The sequence below is a fragment of the Betta splendens genome, chromosome 16 (genome assembly GCF_900634795.4).
Source record: "Betta splendens chromosome 16, fBetSpl5.4, whole genome shotgun sequence".
NCBI lineage: Eukaryota > Metazoa > Chordata > Actinopteri > Anabantiformes > Osphronemidae > Betta > Betta splendens.
Genome location: NC_040896.2, coordinates 16,319,003 through 16,338,559, shown reverse-complemented (window position 1 = coordinate 16,338,559; position 19,557 = coordinate 16,319,003). Strand labels below are relative to the sequence as shown.

At 42.3% G+C, this 19,557-nt stretch overlaps 1 protein-coding gene across 3 annotated transcripts in view; it reads right to left on the bottom strand.

The window, feature by feature from the left end:
• The window catches only part of cdkal1 (CDK5 regulatory subunit associated protein 1-like 1), a 137,425-nt gene that overhangs the window by 102,744 nt on the left and 15,124 nt on the right, over window positions 1-19,557 (bottom strand). For all 3 annotated transcript variants that reach the window (XM_041067692.2, XM_029128379.3, XM_029128381.3), the window contains exon 4: window positions 10,869-10,953. In XM_041067692.2, the coding sequence (XP_040923626.1) occupies window positions 10,869-10,953 (85 nt within the window). The remainder of the gene's footprint in view (window positions 1-10,868; window positions 10,954-19,557) is intronic.

Below are 19,557 nucleotides of genomic sequence, written 5' to 3'. Positions count from 1 at the left end.
ATTTTTTTATTAAATTATTTTTTGGGCCGCTTTCCAGCAGCCTCGTCATCTGCTGGTTAAATAAAACTAGACACAAGCCTAGAACCAGTTCACATCTACGTCTTCAAGGCACATAACATTTGTGTGAGTGTGGCCAATTAAAATACACAACTTGGCAAAAAAAAAAAAAAAAAAAGCATTCGGTTTATCATAATTTTCTGTGGTGTTTAAGATGCCAACATATGGTGCTGCTGCCTAATTTAGCAACTATAATTATGCATGTTTCACACATGACAATTTTTAAGACTTCGTTGCAAAGCCTGAATCAAGTAGTTACAGTATGTCGTGCAGTCAGTACCATTTCCACTGTTAAAGTAACTACATGTATATTTATACATGTAAATATTTATACATTTTAAATATGCAAAGCAAGAGAGGCTTTATGGTACAAAGTACATTTAGAGAGAGAGAGCAGCATAACTTGTATAACTTGCAGCCAGTGTTCTCAGTAGCTGGGTAATTTCCAGGTCACCCCTTGTTTAGTTAACACCAGCTGCCTCTGGGATTCTCATCGCACAAAAACAAGATGACAGCTCAATAGGGAAGCAGCCCAAAGGCTGCAGGTGTCCCTCAGGAGGACACGCAGCGCTTTCCTCCCCCTGCCCTTTCCTCCCTTACAGTGGGGCATGATTAATAAACGATAGCTCCTGTAAAACAGAACACGCAGAAGAAGGTTTGCCGCCGTCTTGGGTGGAAGTACACAGTGAATATGCATTCATGTCATTTATCGCCAGGTACCATGTTTGTTGTGTCCACAGCGCGTTTGTCTGTTGGTGAATGGATGCAGGCTGATCCTGTTTCAGCGTCGCACACTTTGGTTCAGTGTCAGGTCCCCCTGTGTGTAACTAAAGATCCTTGATGGGAACATGGCAGCTGTTCTGCTGACTGGTGCACGCGTGCACGCACCTGCCACCTGAGTCACGCTGCCTCTGAGGCGTTTTCACTCTCACACGCACAAAAGGCTGAATGTGAGCGCATTATGACCAGCCCCTGTTTAATACAAGGCCGAGCCGGTCCCAACATGAAAGATAAATATGAGGAGCCCAGGCAGATAAAACTAAGTTACTGTACGCTGGGGAGGAGGGAGACCGGGGGGGAGCGGCGCAGGGCAGCAGGTGGTCGGTGCGAGTCCGCCTCTGTCATTACAGGTGAACAGAGGGTCAGCGCAGATCTCTCCATATGCCACCTGCCAGATCAGCTTCGTCTCACTGGCATTTCCCTACACTGGCTAACAATGTCGAATCAGCGAGATCCGACCCACTGCACTCACCGAAGCAAATGCAAACAGCACGGCTGTGAGTTTGTCCTTCGCATATTTGACTTGCAAACGTTAACTACACACGTTCATTGAGGCGTGAGATGTGATAAAGGCAGCGTTTTTGCCCTATTGTCGTTCAATCATTGTCAATAAAAACAAACCATTCAATGCACTTCTAAAAAGTTACTTTGATCTCTGAAGCTCTGTTATTAATTAAAAAGAACTTCAGGAAAATCTTCACAATGCCTTTTCTCCAATTAAACAGGTTTAACAATTAACTTTGCATCACACACCTGTGACAGAATCACACATTTTCTGCTTTTTGATTTCGTGCTTTCAACATTTAAGTTAAAGCTGAGCATGATTCTCTCTCTTTCTCTCCATGGCAATGTCTTAATGAGGTGCTAATGGCTCAGTTCCCTCAGTTAGATTACAGTGAACTGTGTCAGCCTTTAGATCACATGGTTGTACAGTGACAGTGCTTAGTCTCATCAACATCAGAGTATATGCCGTATGGGCCAGAGAACACAGCAATGTTTCGTTGGCTGTACACATAGTCGACACTGTGAACCTAAAGATGAGAGTGGAAGAAAAATGACACGGCAAAAGGTGGAATATTAAGGCGAGAGGTGGGAGGAAGCGAACAGCGAGCAGCGACCGAGGGTGTGAGTGTGCAAAGTGAGAGACAAAGGGAAAGACAGAGGGAAGCAACTGTGTGACCTTGTGAAAGCTTACGATTACCTGCTAGAACGATCACCTGCAGGAGAACGCCGGAAACCCGAGGACGGGCTGAGATCCACGTCTACCCTCTGGCCCCTTCACGACCTCTAACTACCGAAAGAGGAACATGGAACCAGCTCCAAATAACTACACTCAATTAAAGTGGAATAGAAATGACTCTGGTGGGTTTCCTGCTTTCATTAACTGTGAGTGAAAGGATCTCACTGTTGTTTACTCCTGCTGTTCATCTAATCTGTAATAATTGCATCCCTTCTCTTATCTATTCTATTTATTTGCCTAACATAATAATAGATTTTATTTATTGTAATGTGCAAAAGCATTGTTGCCAAATCATTGGTCAGCAGTTTACATTTGCAATATTGTTATTGATGCACACAAGTACTGTACATATAAATATACACCAATCTGGCATTAAGTAAACAAATGTACACACTGCTTCGCTTAATGAAGACACAAAATACAAAAATACAACTGAGATAAAAAATTAAAACTCAAACTGAACATGCTGCATTGTGTGTTTGTTGAACATTAAAATTGTTCAGGCAAGGTTTGTGGCTATTTCTTTGTTCCTCCCATCCTCATATCCTCATATCCTATTTCTGCTGTTTATGAAAACTGTATATGCGTCTTTTACACTTCGCCACATACTCTACCACTAATAAGGTGGGAGAAATGCCAAGTAATGAACTTGTACACTGGTCACAGCACTGACCCTGCTTTAGCTAGGTGGCTAACATGGAAGATGACTCAAATAGTGAAACATTGCAGACCAGTATTTAGTTAATAAATAAAGATTAAATGATGTGTAGCAGGATAACTGTACAGCTACGTTTCATAGCTTATTAATCATATAAACAATGTTTTGACCACAGCTGGTGTCCTCCAAGGTAAGGAAGACTTGAAATTAGCATAAAGAAATCCCACCTTTCTGTCAACAGCTGCTTGAATTTGTCACCCTGGGCTTAACACCCACACAGTGAAATAATGAAGAATGCTAAAATGCTAATGGTGAAATAATGATCTAGACAGTGAAAGGAAAGAAAGAACGAAGCAGGTGTGAGAGCAGTGGGGTGGTTGTGTGTGCAAACTCCACCTTTCCTCAGCTCATTATCACAGCACCAGGATACCTCAAATTCTGTGAAATGTTATAATCTGTAGAATTAGGCTCAGGAGCATTCAGCTCCACCAAACACACAAGGGAGCGAGAGAACTGAAACACGTCTGTGAGGCAGCGCTGCTTGGAAGACAGGGTGTTCTGTAAAAGTTACTAAGCGACAATTCTTTCCTTTCAATCCATGTAAACAGCAAATGTTCAGTACAGCACATCTATATATCAATTCTGATCCGTGCACAAATGAATATACACGAGCACAGCTAAGAGATTAATCAGAATGTGACCTTTGACCTATTCGTCGCCACCTTTATATAAGGGTCAGTGCAGATTTATCAAAAATAATGAGAACATGAACCATCGTTGCTGTTCACTTCTCTCCTGAGGGGGAGCATAACATACAGGTCACCTAAAACCTCCAGCAGCTTCCTCTACATGCAGCATTCCATCAACTAACTTCATCTCCAGCTTGCATTGCTCCCCTGCATCACTCATCACTTGTTGTGGTCCATCAGTTGACACGTTACCTACTTTGTTGAAATAGTCTGGAAATAGGACTCAAGTATCCCACATCAATTGTCTGTTGGAATTTAAAGCCTCTTATAGTCTTCTTCAGCTCCTCAATTCTGGGTGTCAGTGGCGTCTACATGTCTTAATAAGACATCGGTGTCTTGTGAGGAGAGTCGTGCGACAACCCCACCAAACCCCCCACCGAGGGATTTAGCACCACTTCCTCCCTTTAAAGCTCAAACAACATGGAGAGTGATTGGTGAGAAGGAGTGAAAATGGTTAATCCCTTCGTATTATAGTGAGCTGATGCAAACACTGTGCTATGATCTTCTTTCTGTCTTTCCTTGTCATTCTCTAAAAGTTAACAATACCATCAATGCAATAATTGGACCTACTATATAGGCTTTCCTTAAGGCTTTATCTTTTCTAATGTTTCACTCTTATATTTTACACATTTTATTAAAAACCTTCAAAATGGAAAAATAAATTTTTGTACAAAATTTTTAATTTAACGTGGGATTCAGCTATTCCACTTTAGTGCAATTCGGGGGGGGGTGAGAGGTTGCGTCTTTATCTTCAGTCCTATATTAACTTGGCCTCTTATGGCTTAAATCCCCAGTCAGGGATCGGCGAAAGGCTGGACCCAGCGGGGGGCCTTAAGAAGCAGCCGTCTGCACAGATAAAAGGAAGGAGTTGTTTGTGGCTGAACTTAAGGCAACACAGCGACAGACCCATACTTTAGCCATTTATTTTAAAAGCTCATCATGCATAAGAAAGGACACTGAAGTGTTTTTTTTTTTCTTTTTTCCTTAGTTTGGGAAATTTAAGATGCAGCAATAATCTGTTTAAATGTAGGACACAGACAAAAACTCATAACACACACACACATCTGTCCGATGGTCTTTTCCAGGCAGGTTCTCTTATTTTGGGGAGAACAAGGTGGAGTAAGGGCATGTTTACCAAAATAAGGGATGTTGGCAGGGGAATTTGTTGTCATACTGTGAACTGGCCTGCATTTCATTCACATGTAAAGGGCTACAAACACACTCAGAGGGTGACACCAGAGCCTCATACTGAGCTGAGCCATGTATTCAAACCCACTTTGTAGAGCAGATGTGACAGGTTGGTCTCGTGAGGAGAATTCGCCAAACACAGCATTGTCGGTGTGTGTGTGTGTGTGTGTGTGTGTGTGTGTGTGTGTGTGTGTGTGTGTGTGTGTGTGTGTGTGTGTGTGTGTGTGTGTGTGTGTGTGTGTGTCATCATAGTGGGAACATTTCTTTTATGAATATCTTCATATCTGTACAGGGCAGAACTTCACTGCTGCCCATTCGTCTGTTGTGTGTCCTACTGGTGACTCTGTAAAACTGGTTGACTTCTTGTTGCGTTACTGAAGCTGTATAGTAACAGATGTAAATAGGAGGATATAATGCGCAGGTCCTTAAAGGCCAATGAAAGCTGATAAAAGTCAAGTCCATTAAGGGCAAGGATTTAAAGATTATTAGCCTTTCATCACATTACATTTATCCCTTTTGATGCCTACTTTGCCCATCACCTTTCCTTGTAAACAAGCTTAAAAACATCTTAAGACTATTACTTCACTTTCAGCACTGCGTTATCAAGGCTAAGTCTTCAGGGCAAAGCTGAGAGCAGCAAAATCTAGCGTGACAGCAGGTAAATTATTTTAAATGGATAAGGCGACTGTTTGGTCTGGAAACCAGCGCGCTGACACGACATGTTCATGTTAACATGACACGGAGAAGGAGCATCTGCGATGATGCTGTAGATCAGCTTTGCAGAAAGGTAACAAACTGAGGTAAAGCTTCCTCTCAGGCATCTAAGTGTATCCTCAACAGCAAATGGAGCTAATACTGAAAAAATTATCAGAGCGTGTCAGAGCGAATACCTGAACCTAGGTGGACGCATGTACTGTATGCAGCACATACAGTAGAGCAGACCTGTGCATCGACATTTGTTTAAACCACATGTAATGAGCCCAGAGCCAAGCCTCAAGCTTCACGGTCTTTACAGCAAATAAATCACAGGTCTGACATGGTTGTATTTTGTCAAAATAGTGGAAAGGAATGTTTGATTTGACCACTCGCTTTATACATCACATTTGCCCTTAAGGCACTTCAGCCATGACTGCAACAGAAAAGAACCAAACTGAACCACCAGCCATTTACGTCATTATTTACTATTTTATGTATAGTCAGCCTTCTCAACCAGGCAATGGTGGTACACCAAATAGATATCACCCGTTTAAACAAACATCACGTGGATGAACTCCATCTTTAGCAGGATGCTACCAGTGAGGTCATGTATGGACCCGCGCTGGCCCTGCTTTGGCTCTCACACAGCCCTGGGCTCACGGACGACATCGCGTCAGGAAGCCTGAACCTGGCTCTCTGCTCCCCCCGACCCGCCGCGTCTGTCAGTCTGTCTTTCCTGCTCCCTGACTCTTTTTTGTGTCCGGGTGTACCCCTAAAATGTAGGCTAATGCCCTGCAGAACTGACAGATTAAATGCCAATCTCTGGGTTGTACCAAAACCAGCCTCAGGCAGGTGTGTGTGTGTGTGTGTGTGTGTGTGTGTGTGTGTGTGTGTGTGTGTGTGTGTGTGTGTGTGTGTGTGTGTGTGTGTGTGTGTGTGTGTGTGTGTGTTGCCCAGTCAGCTATAAAATCCACGTCCGTGTGTCTGCTGGACAGGCTGAACACAGACTTAAAACAAGTGCCCTTAGTAAACAACTCTAAAGGTCACTGCAGATTTCAGATTGTTTTTAACTTGCTGTCATGTCTGAATGAAAAGCAAACATTTTTTTGGCATTAATGTCAATCACTCCTCACGTGTCAGTTCATTTCAAATTAAATACCATAAAACCCAATTCGACCACTTGTGCATTAGAAGCGCCATAAAAAAACACTTCGCTTGACCACAGAGGAATGTCAGACTGTGAGTGATTCTTGGATAAACAAACGAGACTCGTCTAATTTGTATTTATGGGCTCGTGTGGGTGGTGGTTATGGATTTCAGGGGGTCCATGATCCATTATTATTATTATTAATGGACTAAACCAAGATATTTTATTGAAAGATTTGTTTTCTGGAAGGGTGCAGATTCAGCAGCTTTGAGAAAGTAGCGGATGTTTAAATTAGGCTTGAGGAGTAACGTATATGTAAATTTGGTTGCAGGGTAAATTTTCACTGACATCATTTGCCAGACATGACCTTTTACTAATCACCAGATGCTGCCATGGGCTATAAGTAATATTAACCACTTTGAATTTATGGAATTAAATTACACTTACACTTAGTCATTTGCCAGACAAATGAATCCAAAGTTACTTAGATTACACTTACACAGGAAATGAGGAACTTTGAGCAGAAACCACTGACCCCTTTTTTATCTTTGTACCTGACAGTTGGTGAAGAGCAAAATTATTCAGAAATTAGTGTAAATATGGATATTGAGGGGGAAGATGCGTGAAAATAACTGACTTGGGTTCTAATCCGTTAGGTTTCCCTTGATCATACAAATTAGTAGAGACAGCCAAGTGAAGAAAACACACACACACACACACACACACACACACACACACACACACACACACACACACACACACACACACACACACACACACACACCAGTTTAATTACATGAGGCTGAGCAACTGTTTCCGTAAATCAGTTCACCGGGTAGCATTGGATTATGCTATAGATCCAGGCTTTTCAAACACACACGTTTAAAAAATATCCATACTAATTGACTTTTTGGCATTTAGAATGCATGCTAATGAAGTTAAGGCTACTGAGTAAGTTTGTGATGTAAAAGTCCTGCTGACGCAGTGATCAGTAGGTCAGAGCAGCATCTCCCACACATGTCGCCTCTTCCTGTGTGATGAATGAAAAGACTGACTTAAAATGCTGACTTCAACAGTTTAGAGATGCAGCAACACCATTATTCTGTAAACAAAGTAATGGGGTCCACAACATCCTTTTAGTGATTACACATTACATCAGCCCCCACTAAATAGTGAATTTGCCCCAACAGGCCTTAAAAAAAAACTAAATGTGGAGACTTGCAAAGTTTGGCTGTATTCACACATTGATGGCAGTGACTCAGGAGGAAGCTCAGAGTTTCAAGTGCTACTTAATATGCTTAAGTGGTGGTTTTATGAATGAGGCGAGCATGCTAAACATTCCACATGTGAGCGTTCTCTAACCACACACCTAACTCCAACCTCAACACTTCCAAAGCCTACAGGCTCTACGCTCAAACAGCCCGTTGGGCTGGGGAAACTGTTCCCACAGCAGTAGTTTTTAACTGAACTTTGCCCACACACTGGTGGAATGACACGTACAACACACACACAGCTCCTTATTCTTGTCCCACACATTTGGCCCCGATGCCAACTAAGCCCCAGCTCTCCAGAAGTAATAAACAGTCTTTTCACTTTGTCTCTCAAAGCCATGACAGGAGACTGCTGAGGGCCCTGTGCTTCCATTTTAAAGCCCTCAACTCATTTACTGGGAGGCTGATCCTTACTTCTGTGGCCGATGCCGCGCGCGTCATTCACAAACAATGCCTCGAATGCTGCAGCCACCAGGGGCAATTTCCTTTACACACAAACGAATGTGTCAGGTGGCTACAAAACGGTTATAACATACAGCACAGTGGTCCACAGTCACAAGACAGGAAACAAGTCATTAGTGAAGCCATTATGTTATGTTATTATGAGAAAGATCTAAATATTTTATTCAGATATGCTTTAGCGATGTTTGCACTGATAACAGCCATTACTCCACATTTCCAGAAGGAGCATTCTGCTACTACTGCTCGTCAAAAGCACTTCCTGCTCACAGTAATTACAGAAACAATGCACTTGCATACAGACGACTCGCTCGCTCATTAAAGTCTGCTGACAAATGTGTTTTCTTCCTTAAACAAGGGAATTTGAAACTTAGCCTCATCATTTCAAAAGGATTAATATTTCATGCATAAATATTCTGGGATTCTAGATGCAAAGACTCTTCTACCAAAGTGTAATTTTATGTTCCAATCAAAGCACCAGAGAACAATTACTGAATCAATTACAGACGTTGCCCCCGTTTGTGCTGGAATAATGGCCTGTGTGTGACTTCGCATGAGGCACTGGATGAGCCGGAGGCAGCAAAAACGTCCACTTACGTGAGCATTTGGTGAAGTGAACATTTCCTCTGCTCTGTTAAAGGAAAGGGTTGGGGTGAGACATTAAGATCCAGTGAAGGTCAGGATGAGGAGAAACATTTTGTCCTCATAACCAAAGGAAGACCTGTGTGTGTGTGTGTGTGTGTGTGTGTGTGTGTGTGTGTGTGTGTGTGTGTGTGTGTGTGTGTGTGTGTGTGTGTGTGTGTGTGTGTGTCCCTGCCAGTGAATAGAGCATTAATTGCATTAGCATTACAGCTGTGTAATTTCCAGTAAAAGAAAAAAAAGTCTGGATGGAGACAACAAGGAGGACATTTTCCAAGTCCTGAAGTGTGTTATTATTTTGTGCATTTCAAATGAAATGTTCTTCGCATCAAAAAGTGAAATGACAGTAAGAGTAACATAAAAAGCAAGTTAAATAGACGGCTGAGACTGTGAGACAAGAAGATTGCACCCGTCAAGTTGGCCGAGAGAAAAATCACCCCTTGAAACTGTAACACTGCCTTTTTCTAATGTTTCAAACATATTCGTACATACTTATGTACAATGTTCCACTTTTGCATTCAGCCTATACTGAACGTCTGTAGGAACCAACCACTGAATAACACCTACAGTTTCTCATTAAAGCATCAGACTGCTGTGGTCAAACCCATGCAGCGCTAATGATCACCTAGTGGCATTGCAGCAAACTACAGACGGTGGTCTGACAGTAGCAGTTTGATTGTGTTCACCATTTAAGCCACTTGTGTGGTTTATTTGTATGTCCTAGCAGCAGCTAGTGAATAAGTAGATCAACATGTTCCTTTAATGATCTGTTGAGAAAGACTATCACACCAACAGACCAAAGAGAAAATTTTACACAAAGCTAAGTGGAAAGTTGGAACTGGATCAAATATTAGTGAATATTTTAATAGTCGATGTATTAACAGGTCCTTCACTGAGACCGTCTTCAATAACTAAACCCTGATTCAACACCAGTCACAAGGTGACACTCTCTCACTACCACAAAAGCACCCAGCCGCCAGGTGTGTGCAGCCCTGATGGAGAGAGATTAATTAAAATGCAAAACAGTTTCTAGCTTAATTTCTCTGTGTTTATGCAAATTTAAGAGTGTTTTGCATCTATGGGAGTGTGCAGTGGGAGATCAGCGGAACAGTGAGTAGGTGGAAACCTGACATGGGAAAAGTGGTGAAGGTAGTGTAACAATGATGCTTAAAGAGAGAGACAGAGACAGAGAGAGAGACAGACAGAGAAAGACACACACACCCCCGAATGAAAGCAGCAAAGACAGCATGTGTTAAAAGCACACAAATTATTTTTTTTTTTGCTGCAATTAATCTTTGAGAGAAAACTGTACAAAAACGATTTTGTAATGATCACAGCATTAGACAAAAATTACCTTTTCTACTTTAACTGAAATGTTGCTTCAAATCATTGAAAACATTATGACTGTGAGGTGTGAAATCCTAATTGTCACTCCTGCTTGACAGTGGTTTGGACGCGGTTCTGCTGAAGTGCTGCTTGGTTTCTGCCAAACTGCGCTGGGCATTAAGACTAAACAACATTAACTCATCTGTGTCTAGGACGCTGCACCAGAAATCTTCTGCACCTTGATCATGCTTCTATGCTTTCTGTTGGCAACTCTTACAAACAAACCTTAAATGTAGAACGGTGCTTGAAGAAGTGCAATACTGTTTAATGAGTTCCGGTTTTAAATGATCTGTTACTCTACATCCAGTAACAGCCCAAATTGTTTAAGAAGTGTATCCAGATTGTGCTCTAAGGCCATTTCTTATGCTTCTTCATAAGACAACACACATCCAAAAGCCCAGAAAAGCTAAGACACAAGAGCCGATGATCAGTTCATCACCTACCTGCCTTTAATCATGTGAAAGAGCCAGATGGTAATAATGGGGGATTTGGTTGGTGTTAATATTGTTGTATAGATTTATGAAAAAAGGCCATGTTGTGTTTGTATATGGTTCTTATAATACAGTGAGTCAAGTGTGTATTCAGTGTTTTTCCGTACCTGATGGAGTTCCTGAAGTGGTCCTCCGCAGGGTTTTTTACGGTGCAGCTGTTGAGCAGCCACAGGTCGGCTTCTGTTGGGTCATCTATAAAACAAGATATAGTGCATTTAGTAGTTAAACAAACATAATAAAAATCATGACTCCATGAAGGAAGAAAACTTTTAATTACGGAATCAATAACAAACTTCAAACGCGGGCAAACCAAACCCTTAAATTTGGAAAAAAGTTCATTATGCTCTCATCCTATTAAAATAATTTAATTCCATGTGCAGGTTTGCGTCAACTAGCCTGATGCTGACTTGTAAGAGTGCAACAAAAGCAGCAGAAAGGTTTTATTCTCATTTTATAGACTTAAGACTTTTAATGGTTTGGCATCAGAAAATCTATGCCTTGACTGTAATAAACTATTATTTTGCTTTTAATATGAAAATATAAAACAATTTATCAATGCCATCTGTCCATTATTATACTTCCTAAATAGATTTTACATAGACTTTATAAATATCCCATTTAGCCTGTGGACAACCTCTGACTCAATATAACATCCTGGACTGAAAAACTCAATGTTTATGGTCTGTGACTCAGGCCACAGCAAGCAGCAACATTTATACTTAGGGGTTTTACAAAAGTTGGTCTTAGAATCGTAATCATTTTAGTATTTGTGGTCTTGAGAACCAGGTTTACTTAATGTTGACGCTTTTAATTGTATCGCACTGCGTTGCACTGCATGGTTGCCTACCAAAGGCTCTTCATCACTCTGGATCTTAAATGAAAACCATTCCTGCTCCTAAAGTAAGCTCATTAAGTGTGTGCGCGCTACCAGATCGATTCTGGCTAAAGTAGAGAGAGCTTATGTGAGTCATACAGGCCCCAACGCCACTGCACAAGGCAGTAAACTGAATTAAACTTCTCACTGACCGCTCACTTCTGAGCTGCTTTCAAGCACAGACAGGTCCACGTGATAACGTGCTACACACTCCTGCAACACCTCGCCTCAGGTCTCTCCTCCCTCACCCAACCCAGCGTTCTCTCATACAGGACTCTAGCTGACCCTGTTTGCTGGAGTCAGTTTTTGGCTCAGATGAAAACACTGAACACGAGTCACACCAACAGAAATGCAACGTCTCTCCGTTTGCTGCGTAGATGCTGTCTCCACTTTGTCTCCAGGGAGCCTTTCCACACCAGCAATAACAAGCTCACTTCATTACAACACAAATAGCAACACAGATTTGTAAGACAATATTATCTGCAGAGTCAGCAAATCCAAGATAACTAATTTTTAATAAATTTATTAGTATATGAACTAAACTGTACTAAATGTTTAATCAATGTGTCATCAATATGTTCAGTTTTACACTCACACTTTGCTGTAGTTGGACAAGCAGCACTTGTTCACTCAGTTCTCCAAACCTTGTTTTTCCACCACAGAAGCAAGTCAGACTAAATTCAGTACAAATGCCAAATGCAATGACCAATTTTCTGGTATTTGTAGCTTTCAAACTCGAAGGCCCTTTAAATCCTGCACTTACTCCTGCTCTACAGTAGCATCGGTCTCAACACACAGTACAACAGCCCATCCTGGTCGAGAGGCCGAGGTCTGCACGGTTTTAAAATGAGAAGATGTGTGCCGGTGCTACACTGATGGCAATCACGGGCCCGTGTGCTGCTGGGAGCGAGAGGTCACAGCTCCCATCACGTCTGGAAATTCACTGCTTTCATAGGGGCAACCTCCCGATGGAACCCCTGAACACGGAGCACTTGTGAGAGAAGCCACCAAAACTTTATGCCGAGATGAATTAGACACAGAGTGGAACAGGGAAGACTGACACCAATGTTCCAAAGATGACATGAGAAATCATTCATCTTCACAGTTGCCACTGTAATTAACTGTCAGGAGAGTTTCTTATTCCTCCATGAAAATCAGTTAGAGGAACAATTCCACAGTTTGTGAACTGCACTGACAAGTGCTGCGACAGTTGCTCCAGCTGAGCGATCTCTGAAACGAGCTCATTTGAAAGTGATAAACGCAGACATAGCCATCATTCGTTCAAAAAGTAAAAAGCATTGTACGAAGGGCGACTTGCTGCTAATGTCAGACAGAGGCGATAACGATCTCTCTGATCACATTAAATCTGTTTAATGTTTGTGTTCAATGAGCAGAGAGGTCCCTACAATGGAAAATAAACACATGAAAGTAAAAGTAGTTGAAGACATAAAGTCTCTCTGGGGCTCCTCCAAGAAAACTGATCATTTCTACTCTTTCTCCATGGAATTATGCCATCAGTGATTTGTCTAAGTTATCTCCTTCCTTCAACACGTCTTTTGACTGAGCTATTGGCAAACTATCAACCTGTGAAGTCAGATAACCTGCCACTTACTCACCCTCAAACAAGGATAATATTCACAGGCAATTAGGGAACATGTTACTTTGAGGTTAACATAAAAACACACTCGTTACTAACCTGAAGTAACCTGCAATAACTCAGCACTTACACGCCCATGAAATCCTATGACACATAGGAATCTTTGGAAAGTTGGGGATTTGCATAGCATTTGTGTTGGTATAGAGGCACAGCCAACGGCAGGGGAGCGATTTGGATATTTTTGCATATCATGGCCATCAGGCAATTATGTGAGTAAGTTGTTAAAACAGAATGTGCACAAAAACTGTTGACTTATCTTTTATCAGATGAAGCACAGAAAAGGCCCGAAGCCGAGACGAGGATCCTGCTGTGTGTGTGTGTGTGTGTGTGTGTGTGTGTGTGTGTGTGTGTGTGTGTGTAAGGGTGTGGGGAAATAAACATCTGAATATCTAGTAGAAAATCTGTTAGTCGCATTAGGTCCGGGGCCATAACTCAACTAACCAGCAGTGTTTGAAACATACGCTATGTGAAGCAGCACTTTGTCACTTTACTCAAGAAAAGAAATCTTCGGTTAATCATGTTAATCACAGTAAGTTTAAAAAAGAAAATAAGCTTCTGCTCCAACATTACCGTGCTAAGTCAACTGAACGCTGGATGAGCTGAAACTATTCACACAGTTGGCTTTGCTTTTATTCCAGCAAACCGCAAGTCTCAATGCTTCCGCTGTGTTTAATGATGAGGAATGCTATCAACACACCAGCGTGGGACTGAGTGATGGATGCAGACGGGGGCTACAGAGGATCTGGAGACAAGGCGATGCTACCCCCTCTCACGTGAGCCGTCACCCGTCTCTCGCTGCCTCCTGTACTCTTTGTCATAGATATGTCAGACTTGGCTACAGGCTCGGGGCACGTGCTGCTGACCTGTCTGTCACACGCCCAGGCACCCAGGCCAGGGAGGCGTGTGGAGATGGGATCTGCATTATTTGGTTACCGTGGCATGCGCGTCAACAGAGGAGGGCCGGGATGATGAGATGTCACTCAAACAGGTCAGTAACCAGGTTTATGTTAAATTGTGATGGGAAGAAATAAAAAAAAAAACATGTGAAATATATTGTACTGGTCTATCAGAATGGTCTGTTCCAATGTTAAACCTCTAGTAGTTGGAGGCATTTTCTCTCTAATGTGTGCAGACACACACGCCCCAGTCCCCAGTGTAATCATGACACTATTTCACTCAGTCTGCAGGGCACAGATGAAAGCCTGTTTTATATTTCATTCAATATCAGAAATATATTCCAGTTGACCACAACAGATGACCTCTAAATAAATTGTTTGTGCGCGCGTGAGTACGTTTCTCCCGTCAGCAGTGGAAGGAATTCCACCACTCTCAGTTCACCTGAAAGGCAAATACCCTCTGCACGGGTGTGTGTGTGTGTGTGTGTGTGTGTGTGTGTGTGTGTGTGTGTGTGTGTGTGTGTGTGTGTGTGTGTGTGTGTGCGCGTGCATGCATGCATGTGTACACAGGTGTGTCCCAAACTATTTGTGTGTGCACAAGTGTAGCTTAGCTCATTATTTTAAAGCGTCCTGCCCGACTGACCCATATGACTGAATCCAATCCAGGAGGTTATTCCTGTGTGTATTCGTGTGCGTGTTTGAGTGCGTGATATTCACCCTGCAACCAAATCACACATGAGAGACTGGGATATTGAAAAGGCAGCACCTGAGGTCACTGTGTGTGTGTGTGTGTGTGTGTGTGTGTGTGTTGGGTTCCAGATATACACGAGGTCATACATACCACATTTCAATCACACTGCTGCCTATGGAAATGAGCAGGGAGGGTTATGGGAGCAGGTGCATGCATCAAGTACGTATGGATGGAAAGATGGGATGAAAGGAAGAAAGGGAGCGAGGATCAGATGGATGCTGGCTTATATGAAACGAAAGCTGGCAAAAAGCATCATAGAAAGAGGAGGGGCAGATGGACAGGGAAGACGGAGGAGATGAAAGAGAAGGAGCGAGTGTGAAGTGGAGGCAGGTGATCATCAACGCACAGAAAAAGGCAACAAAAGAGCTGCATTTATTACTTTAACATAAAATCTTGAAAAGTATTACACAAGCTTTTGGTGTTATTCTTATAAAAAAGGTAGGATCTATGCATGGAAGGCCTAAAAAGTTAGGTGCAGTCATCCAGTGACTGTTAGAGGCTTCTAACGAATCTCAGTGGGTCTGTATTACTGTAACACTGACGTGTGATGCAACGTTAATGGGCAGAACACTGTTCATATGCACATAAACTAAATGCTTTCAACTTGCAGAAGCTCGAGACATCAGTGCTGCCACACGAGCCATTAGCATCTTCTCTAGGGAGTCTTCCACTGAGTAATAGCAGGTAGGAAAGCAGTGACTATTCTTAAGCATAAGCAGCAACCAAGGGAGTAGATGTACAGTGTGGACACGTTGCCTCAGCCCACTCTGCTGATACCTGTTTCCTAAACAGAAAAACATACAATGTGTGTATTCGTTTTGCTAAGAGTGTGTGAGTGGTGTGTGTTCAACTCTGAAATTCTATAAATATTTGTTTCTGGAAGGAAAAAAAAAATGCATGTATCCTGCAAATGAGGTCTGCTGTGGATTAACCCACGGGTGTGTGCAGCACCCCACTGAGAAGCAGGGCTGAGGCTCAGCTGCAGGGTCAGAAAGCAGAGAAACTCACAAACAATAACAAGCAGAGGGGGAATAGGGTAATTTCCCCAAACTTCCACGCATCCGTCGAATGCAGATGCGCCAAATCACAGAAGAAAACAGCTACTGTTTACTGTAAACAGACGAACAGCTGCATTCTTATGTAACTTAGGAAATGTGTATTGGCCTGTTTCCCTAGAAGAGGCTGGTCTGAACAGTTTTGGCTGCATATTACAGTACACAACCCAAATATTGATGAAACACAAAGCTGATCCTGCAGAAACAATTGTGTGTGGAGTCTTTTCTACTATGTTCACCTTTACACAGTGCGTCTTAATACCACCAAACCCTTGGAATCCACAGCTCAGACAGTAAACATCAACATCAAGGCATCAAACCTAAGGGATATAAGTGTATATATGTGTATGGCTCCTTGTGCACTGTGACACCCATTAGCTGAAACAAGAACAAAGACGTTTTAAGACGCACTGACAGGAAAAAGTCGAGGCGTAGGCGCTTGCTTCAGCTCAGTCTAAACGAGTGGCCGGCATAGTCCCTTTTCTTTGTTTATGCAGGTGTAAATATGAAAAAAGAAGAGACATCCATGACTAGAATATGGCTTTGTTTTAAATCAATACCAGCTTCCCCCCTTTTTAACTGAAACTACTCCTTGAGTAGTCAGATGGTCTATAAACAACTAACCATCTATATACAAAAGCCAAACACTGAAGATCAAGAAGATTCTCAGATTTGTGATTTAGATATAAAATACAGTAATGACAATACTGTTTAATTTTCAACCACAGAGTTGAACATTATGACCTCTGCTGTCAGTGATTTCCTTTTCACCACATTTTCATTTAAGACAGACATGTTTCTTTCATTATGTCTTTCTATCTACCCTTTCTTTCTCATTTGCAAAGTCCACATCAGAAAGAATTTTCTTGTTTTCCCACGTTGCCTTTTTCAAATTCTCTGTCTTGCATTTTATTCTTCATTTTGTCTTATAATGACTGCATTTCACAAAGTCCTGTCTGTGTGTGGGAAGTGAAAAGTGGCACAGATCAAATTTCATTGAAACATCTCTTACACAGACATTCCTGTATATTCTATATTATTGTAAGTTGGTCTCATACTTCATCCATCAGATTTCAGAATGGCAAAGAAAGCTGTTTGACTTTTCCCATTTAGACTTTAAACATGTTAAAGAGCAGTCAGAAATGGATAATTATGCTTTTTTTCCATAGACAAATCTATTGACAATAATTACCAAATATGCAGTTATAGCATGTCATAGATGCTGTTTATTTACTGAAATTAGGTTCTACACTGTATAAATAACAGGTTTATTTACAAAGCCGTACAGTAAGACACCTGGTAATTGGCACTGTGATGTGAATAATTAAAGACTTGTGTGGATATAACTGCAATCTAAAAATGAAACTGCAGTCTTGCATTCTAGCACTACAGCGCTCCCATGATGATTACTCTGCAAACAGATTTGTTTTCTCCCTGCTGGGATGGTACTTAGCATGTTTAGGCCCTACTGACTGGAAAACATGATGCTCGGGTTTTTCAGTTCTGTATTTCAGAGTTTGTATTTCTGTAAGAATTCGAGCTCAGGAAACTCATGCTTATCAAGATTAACAATCCACACAGACTTTGTTTACTACTTTGCCTCTAGAAATCACAGATATGCATCGTACATAGTGTTTCACTGTCATAATGTAATTAAAGTAAAACAAATTTAGATTAAATTGCACATTCTGTTTCACGTAGATTCTTTATTAGTCCATTTAAAAATTACATCAACTAAAAACTGTTTGCTTAAAATGTGTAGATCTTAATTTCTCTGTAGCCTTCAGTCATGAGGGGTGATATATGAGCTGTCTGGGTGTGTATGTGAACACTAGGAAAGGCAGACAGCAGCCCTAGGGGTCAGTGTGATGCTCCTGGTGCTTCACACACAGACCACACCATGACCCAGTTTCCATCCCGTCCCACACACACGCCCCTAACACTCCCACATGCATGCATGCACACACATGTACACTTCTCCCTCTCGTTTTTTCTGTCTTCTCCCCTCGATCCATTTCACCCTTCATCTCCAACACATCATCATTCCTCCTCCGCTGCCCCTCTCTCTCTGCATCTCCCACTCTCGCTCACGCACACAGAGGACATGATGACCTTGGGATACAGTGCAGTGGTGGTGTACTGGGCTAAGCATGCTGGGGGCAAAAGGGTGGCTTTGGGGTGAATGGACACACTTGACTGAGTTAACAAGCCCTGCATGGCCTTACTGGCTGATGACAGCTGGATGCCAAGCAGGAGCATCATTTGGAGGATGAGGTGTTTAATCACTGTCCTCTCAGTCAGATTATCTGCCTGGTATGATTTGAATCACAGTGGTAAATAAAATACCCACTAAATAAAGAACCTGCGTCTCAGGGTATTTACGCTGAACTGATAAATTAAGTTTGTCTAACAGATCTGAAAATTGCATTTATCCAACATAATTGTGTAATTGTGCGCAGGATTATACTCTCAACAGCTCCGGCTCACAGCACTAAACCTTAATTGGAGGAAAAAGAGCTTCTGTCCCAAAATAAAGAATTAAATGAAAACAAAAAATGAAGATACGATTGTTTTCTCCATATTTTTGCTAAACTGTAGTGGTACAACACGCCTAACCTTGTAACAACATACCCAGTGTGTGTGCATGGGCCTTAAAGGAAGTTCAACATCAATCGAGGCAATGACAGCAAAAGTACAGACCATTTCTCAGCCTCCAAGATGATGAGTCACAGAGACTCAGACGCTCTCTTAAAGTGTGTGCGTGAGTGTGTCAGTGTTGGAGAACTGATACTAACAACAGGACAGACCCCAGGTTTATCTAAGCGGCTCGTGCCCCTCAGAGTGTGTCGCTACATTAGACTCTCCGACGGGGCAAACTGTGAGCGGGCCGCGGAGGACGCGCAGGTTTTACCTCCAATCACGCCTTACGAGGCAGCACTGACAGGCACACTTCAGACTCACCGACACGCTCACTCAGACCAACGGGGGGACTCGGGCTCTTGGCGGTCGACCCACCCGTCTAGCACGGCGAGCGGGCACTCGGGCGTGGATGACAATGCAATCAACTGTCATTAAGGGAAGATCGAGTGCAGATAGACACACGTGCAGTACAGCTACCGACAATAATCTCACACCCGTCAATCACGGCGCACTTATTGTAAAAGTAAGCTATAACTACACGCTATGAAAATACATCAAGCTAGGAAATCTAAAGAAAGATAAAGGAAAGAACTGAAATTCAAATTCAGCATTAGGACGTCATAAGCGGCTGTTGGCAGCTTTAAACCTTTTGCTTTTGTTTTTTTTAAGTTGAAGAATCCAACTACGTTCAGCCGCGTCCATGTCAGCTGGGTTAAGTAGCAACAAATCACAGCCATGCTTCTTGCAGCATGTGCATAATCCACCTTCTCGTCGCAGGGACGGATATGGCAAAGTGTGTGGGTGTCGCTGTATGTCAGTATGCGCTAAGAGGCAGCGAGAGTATGCCGAGTTAGGCACAGCAGGGGGCCACACGTCAACAGTCTGACAGCAGCGTAGAAACATCTATTCCCTTTGGATTTCGC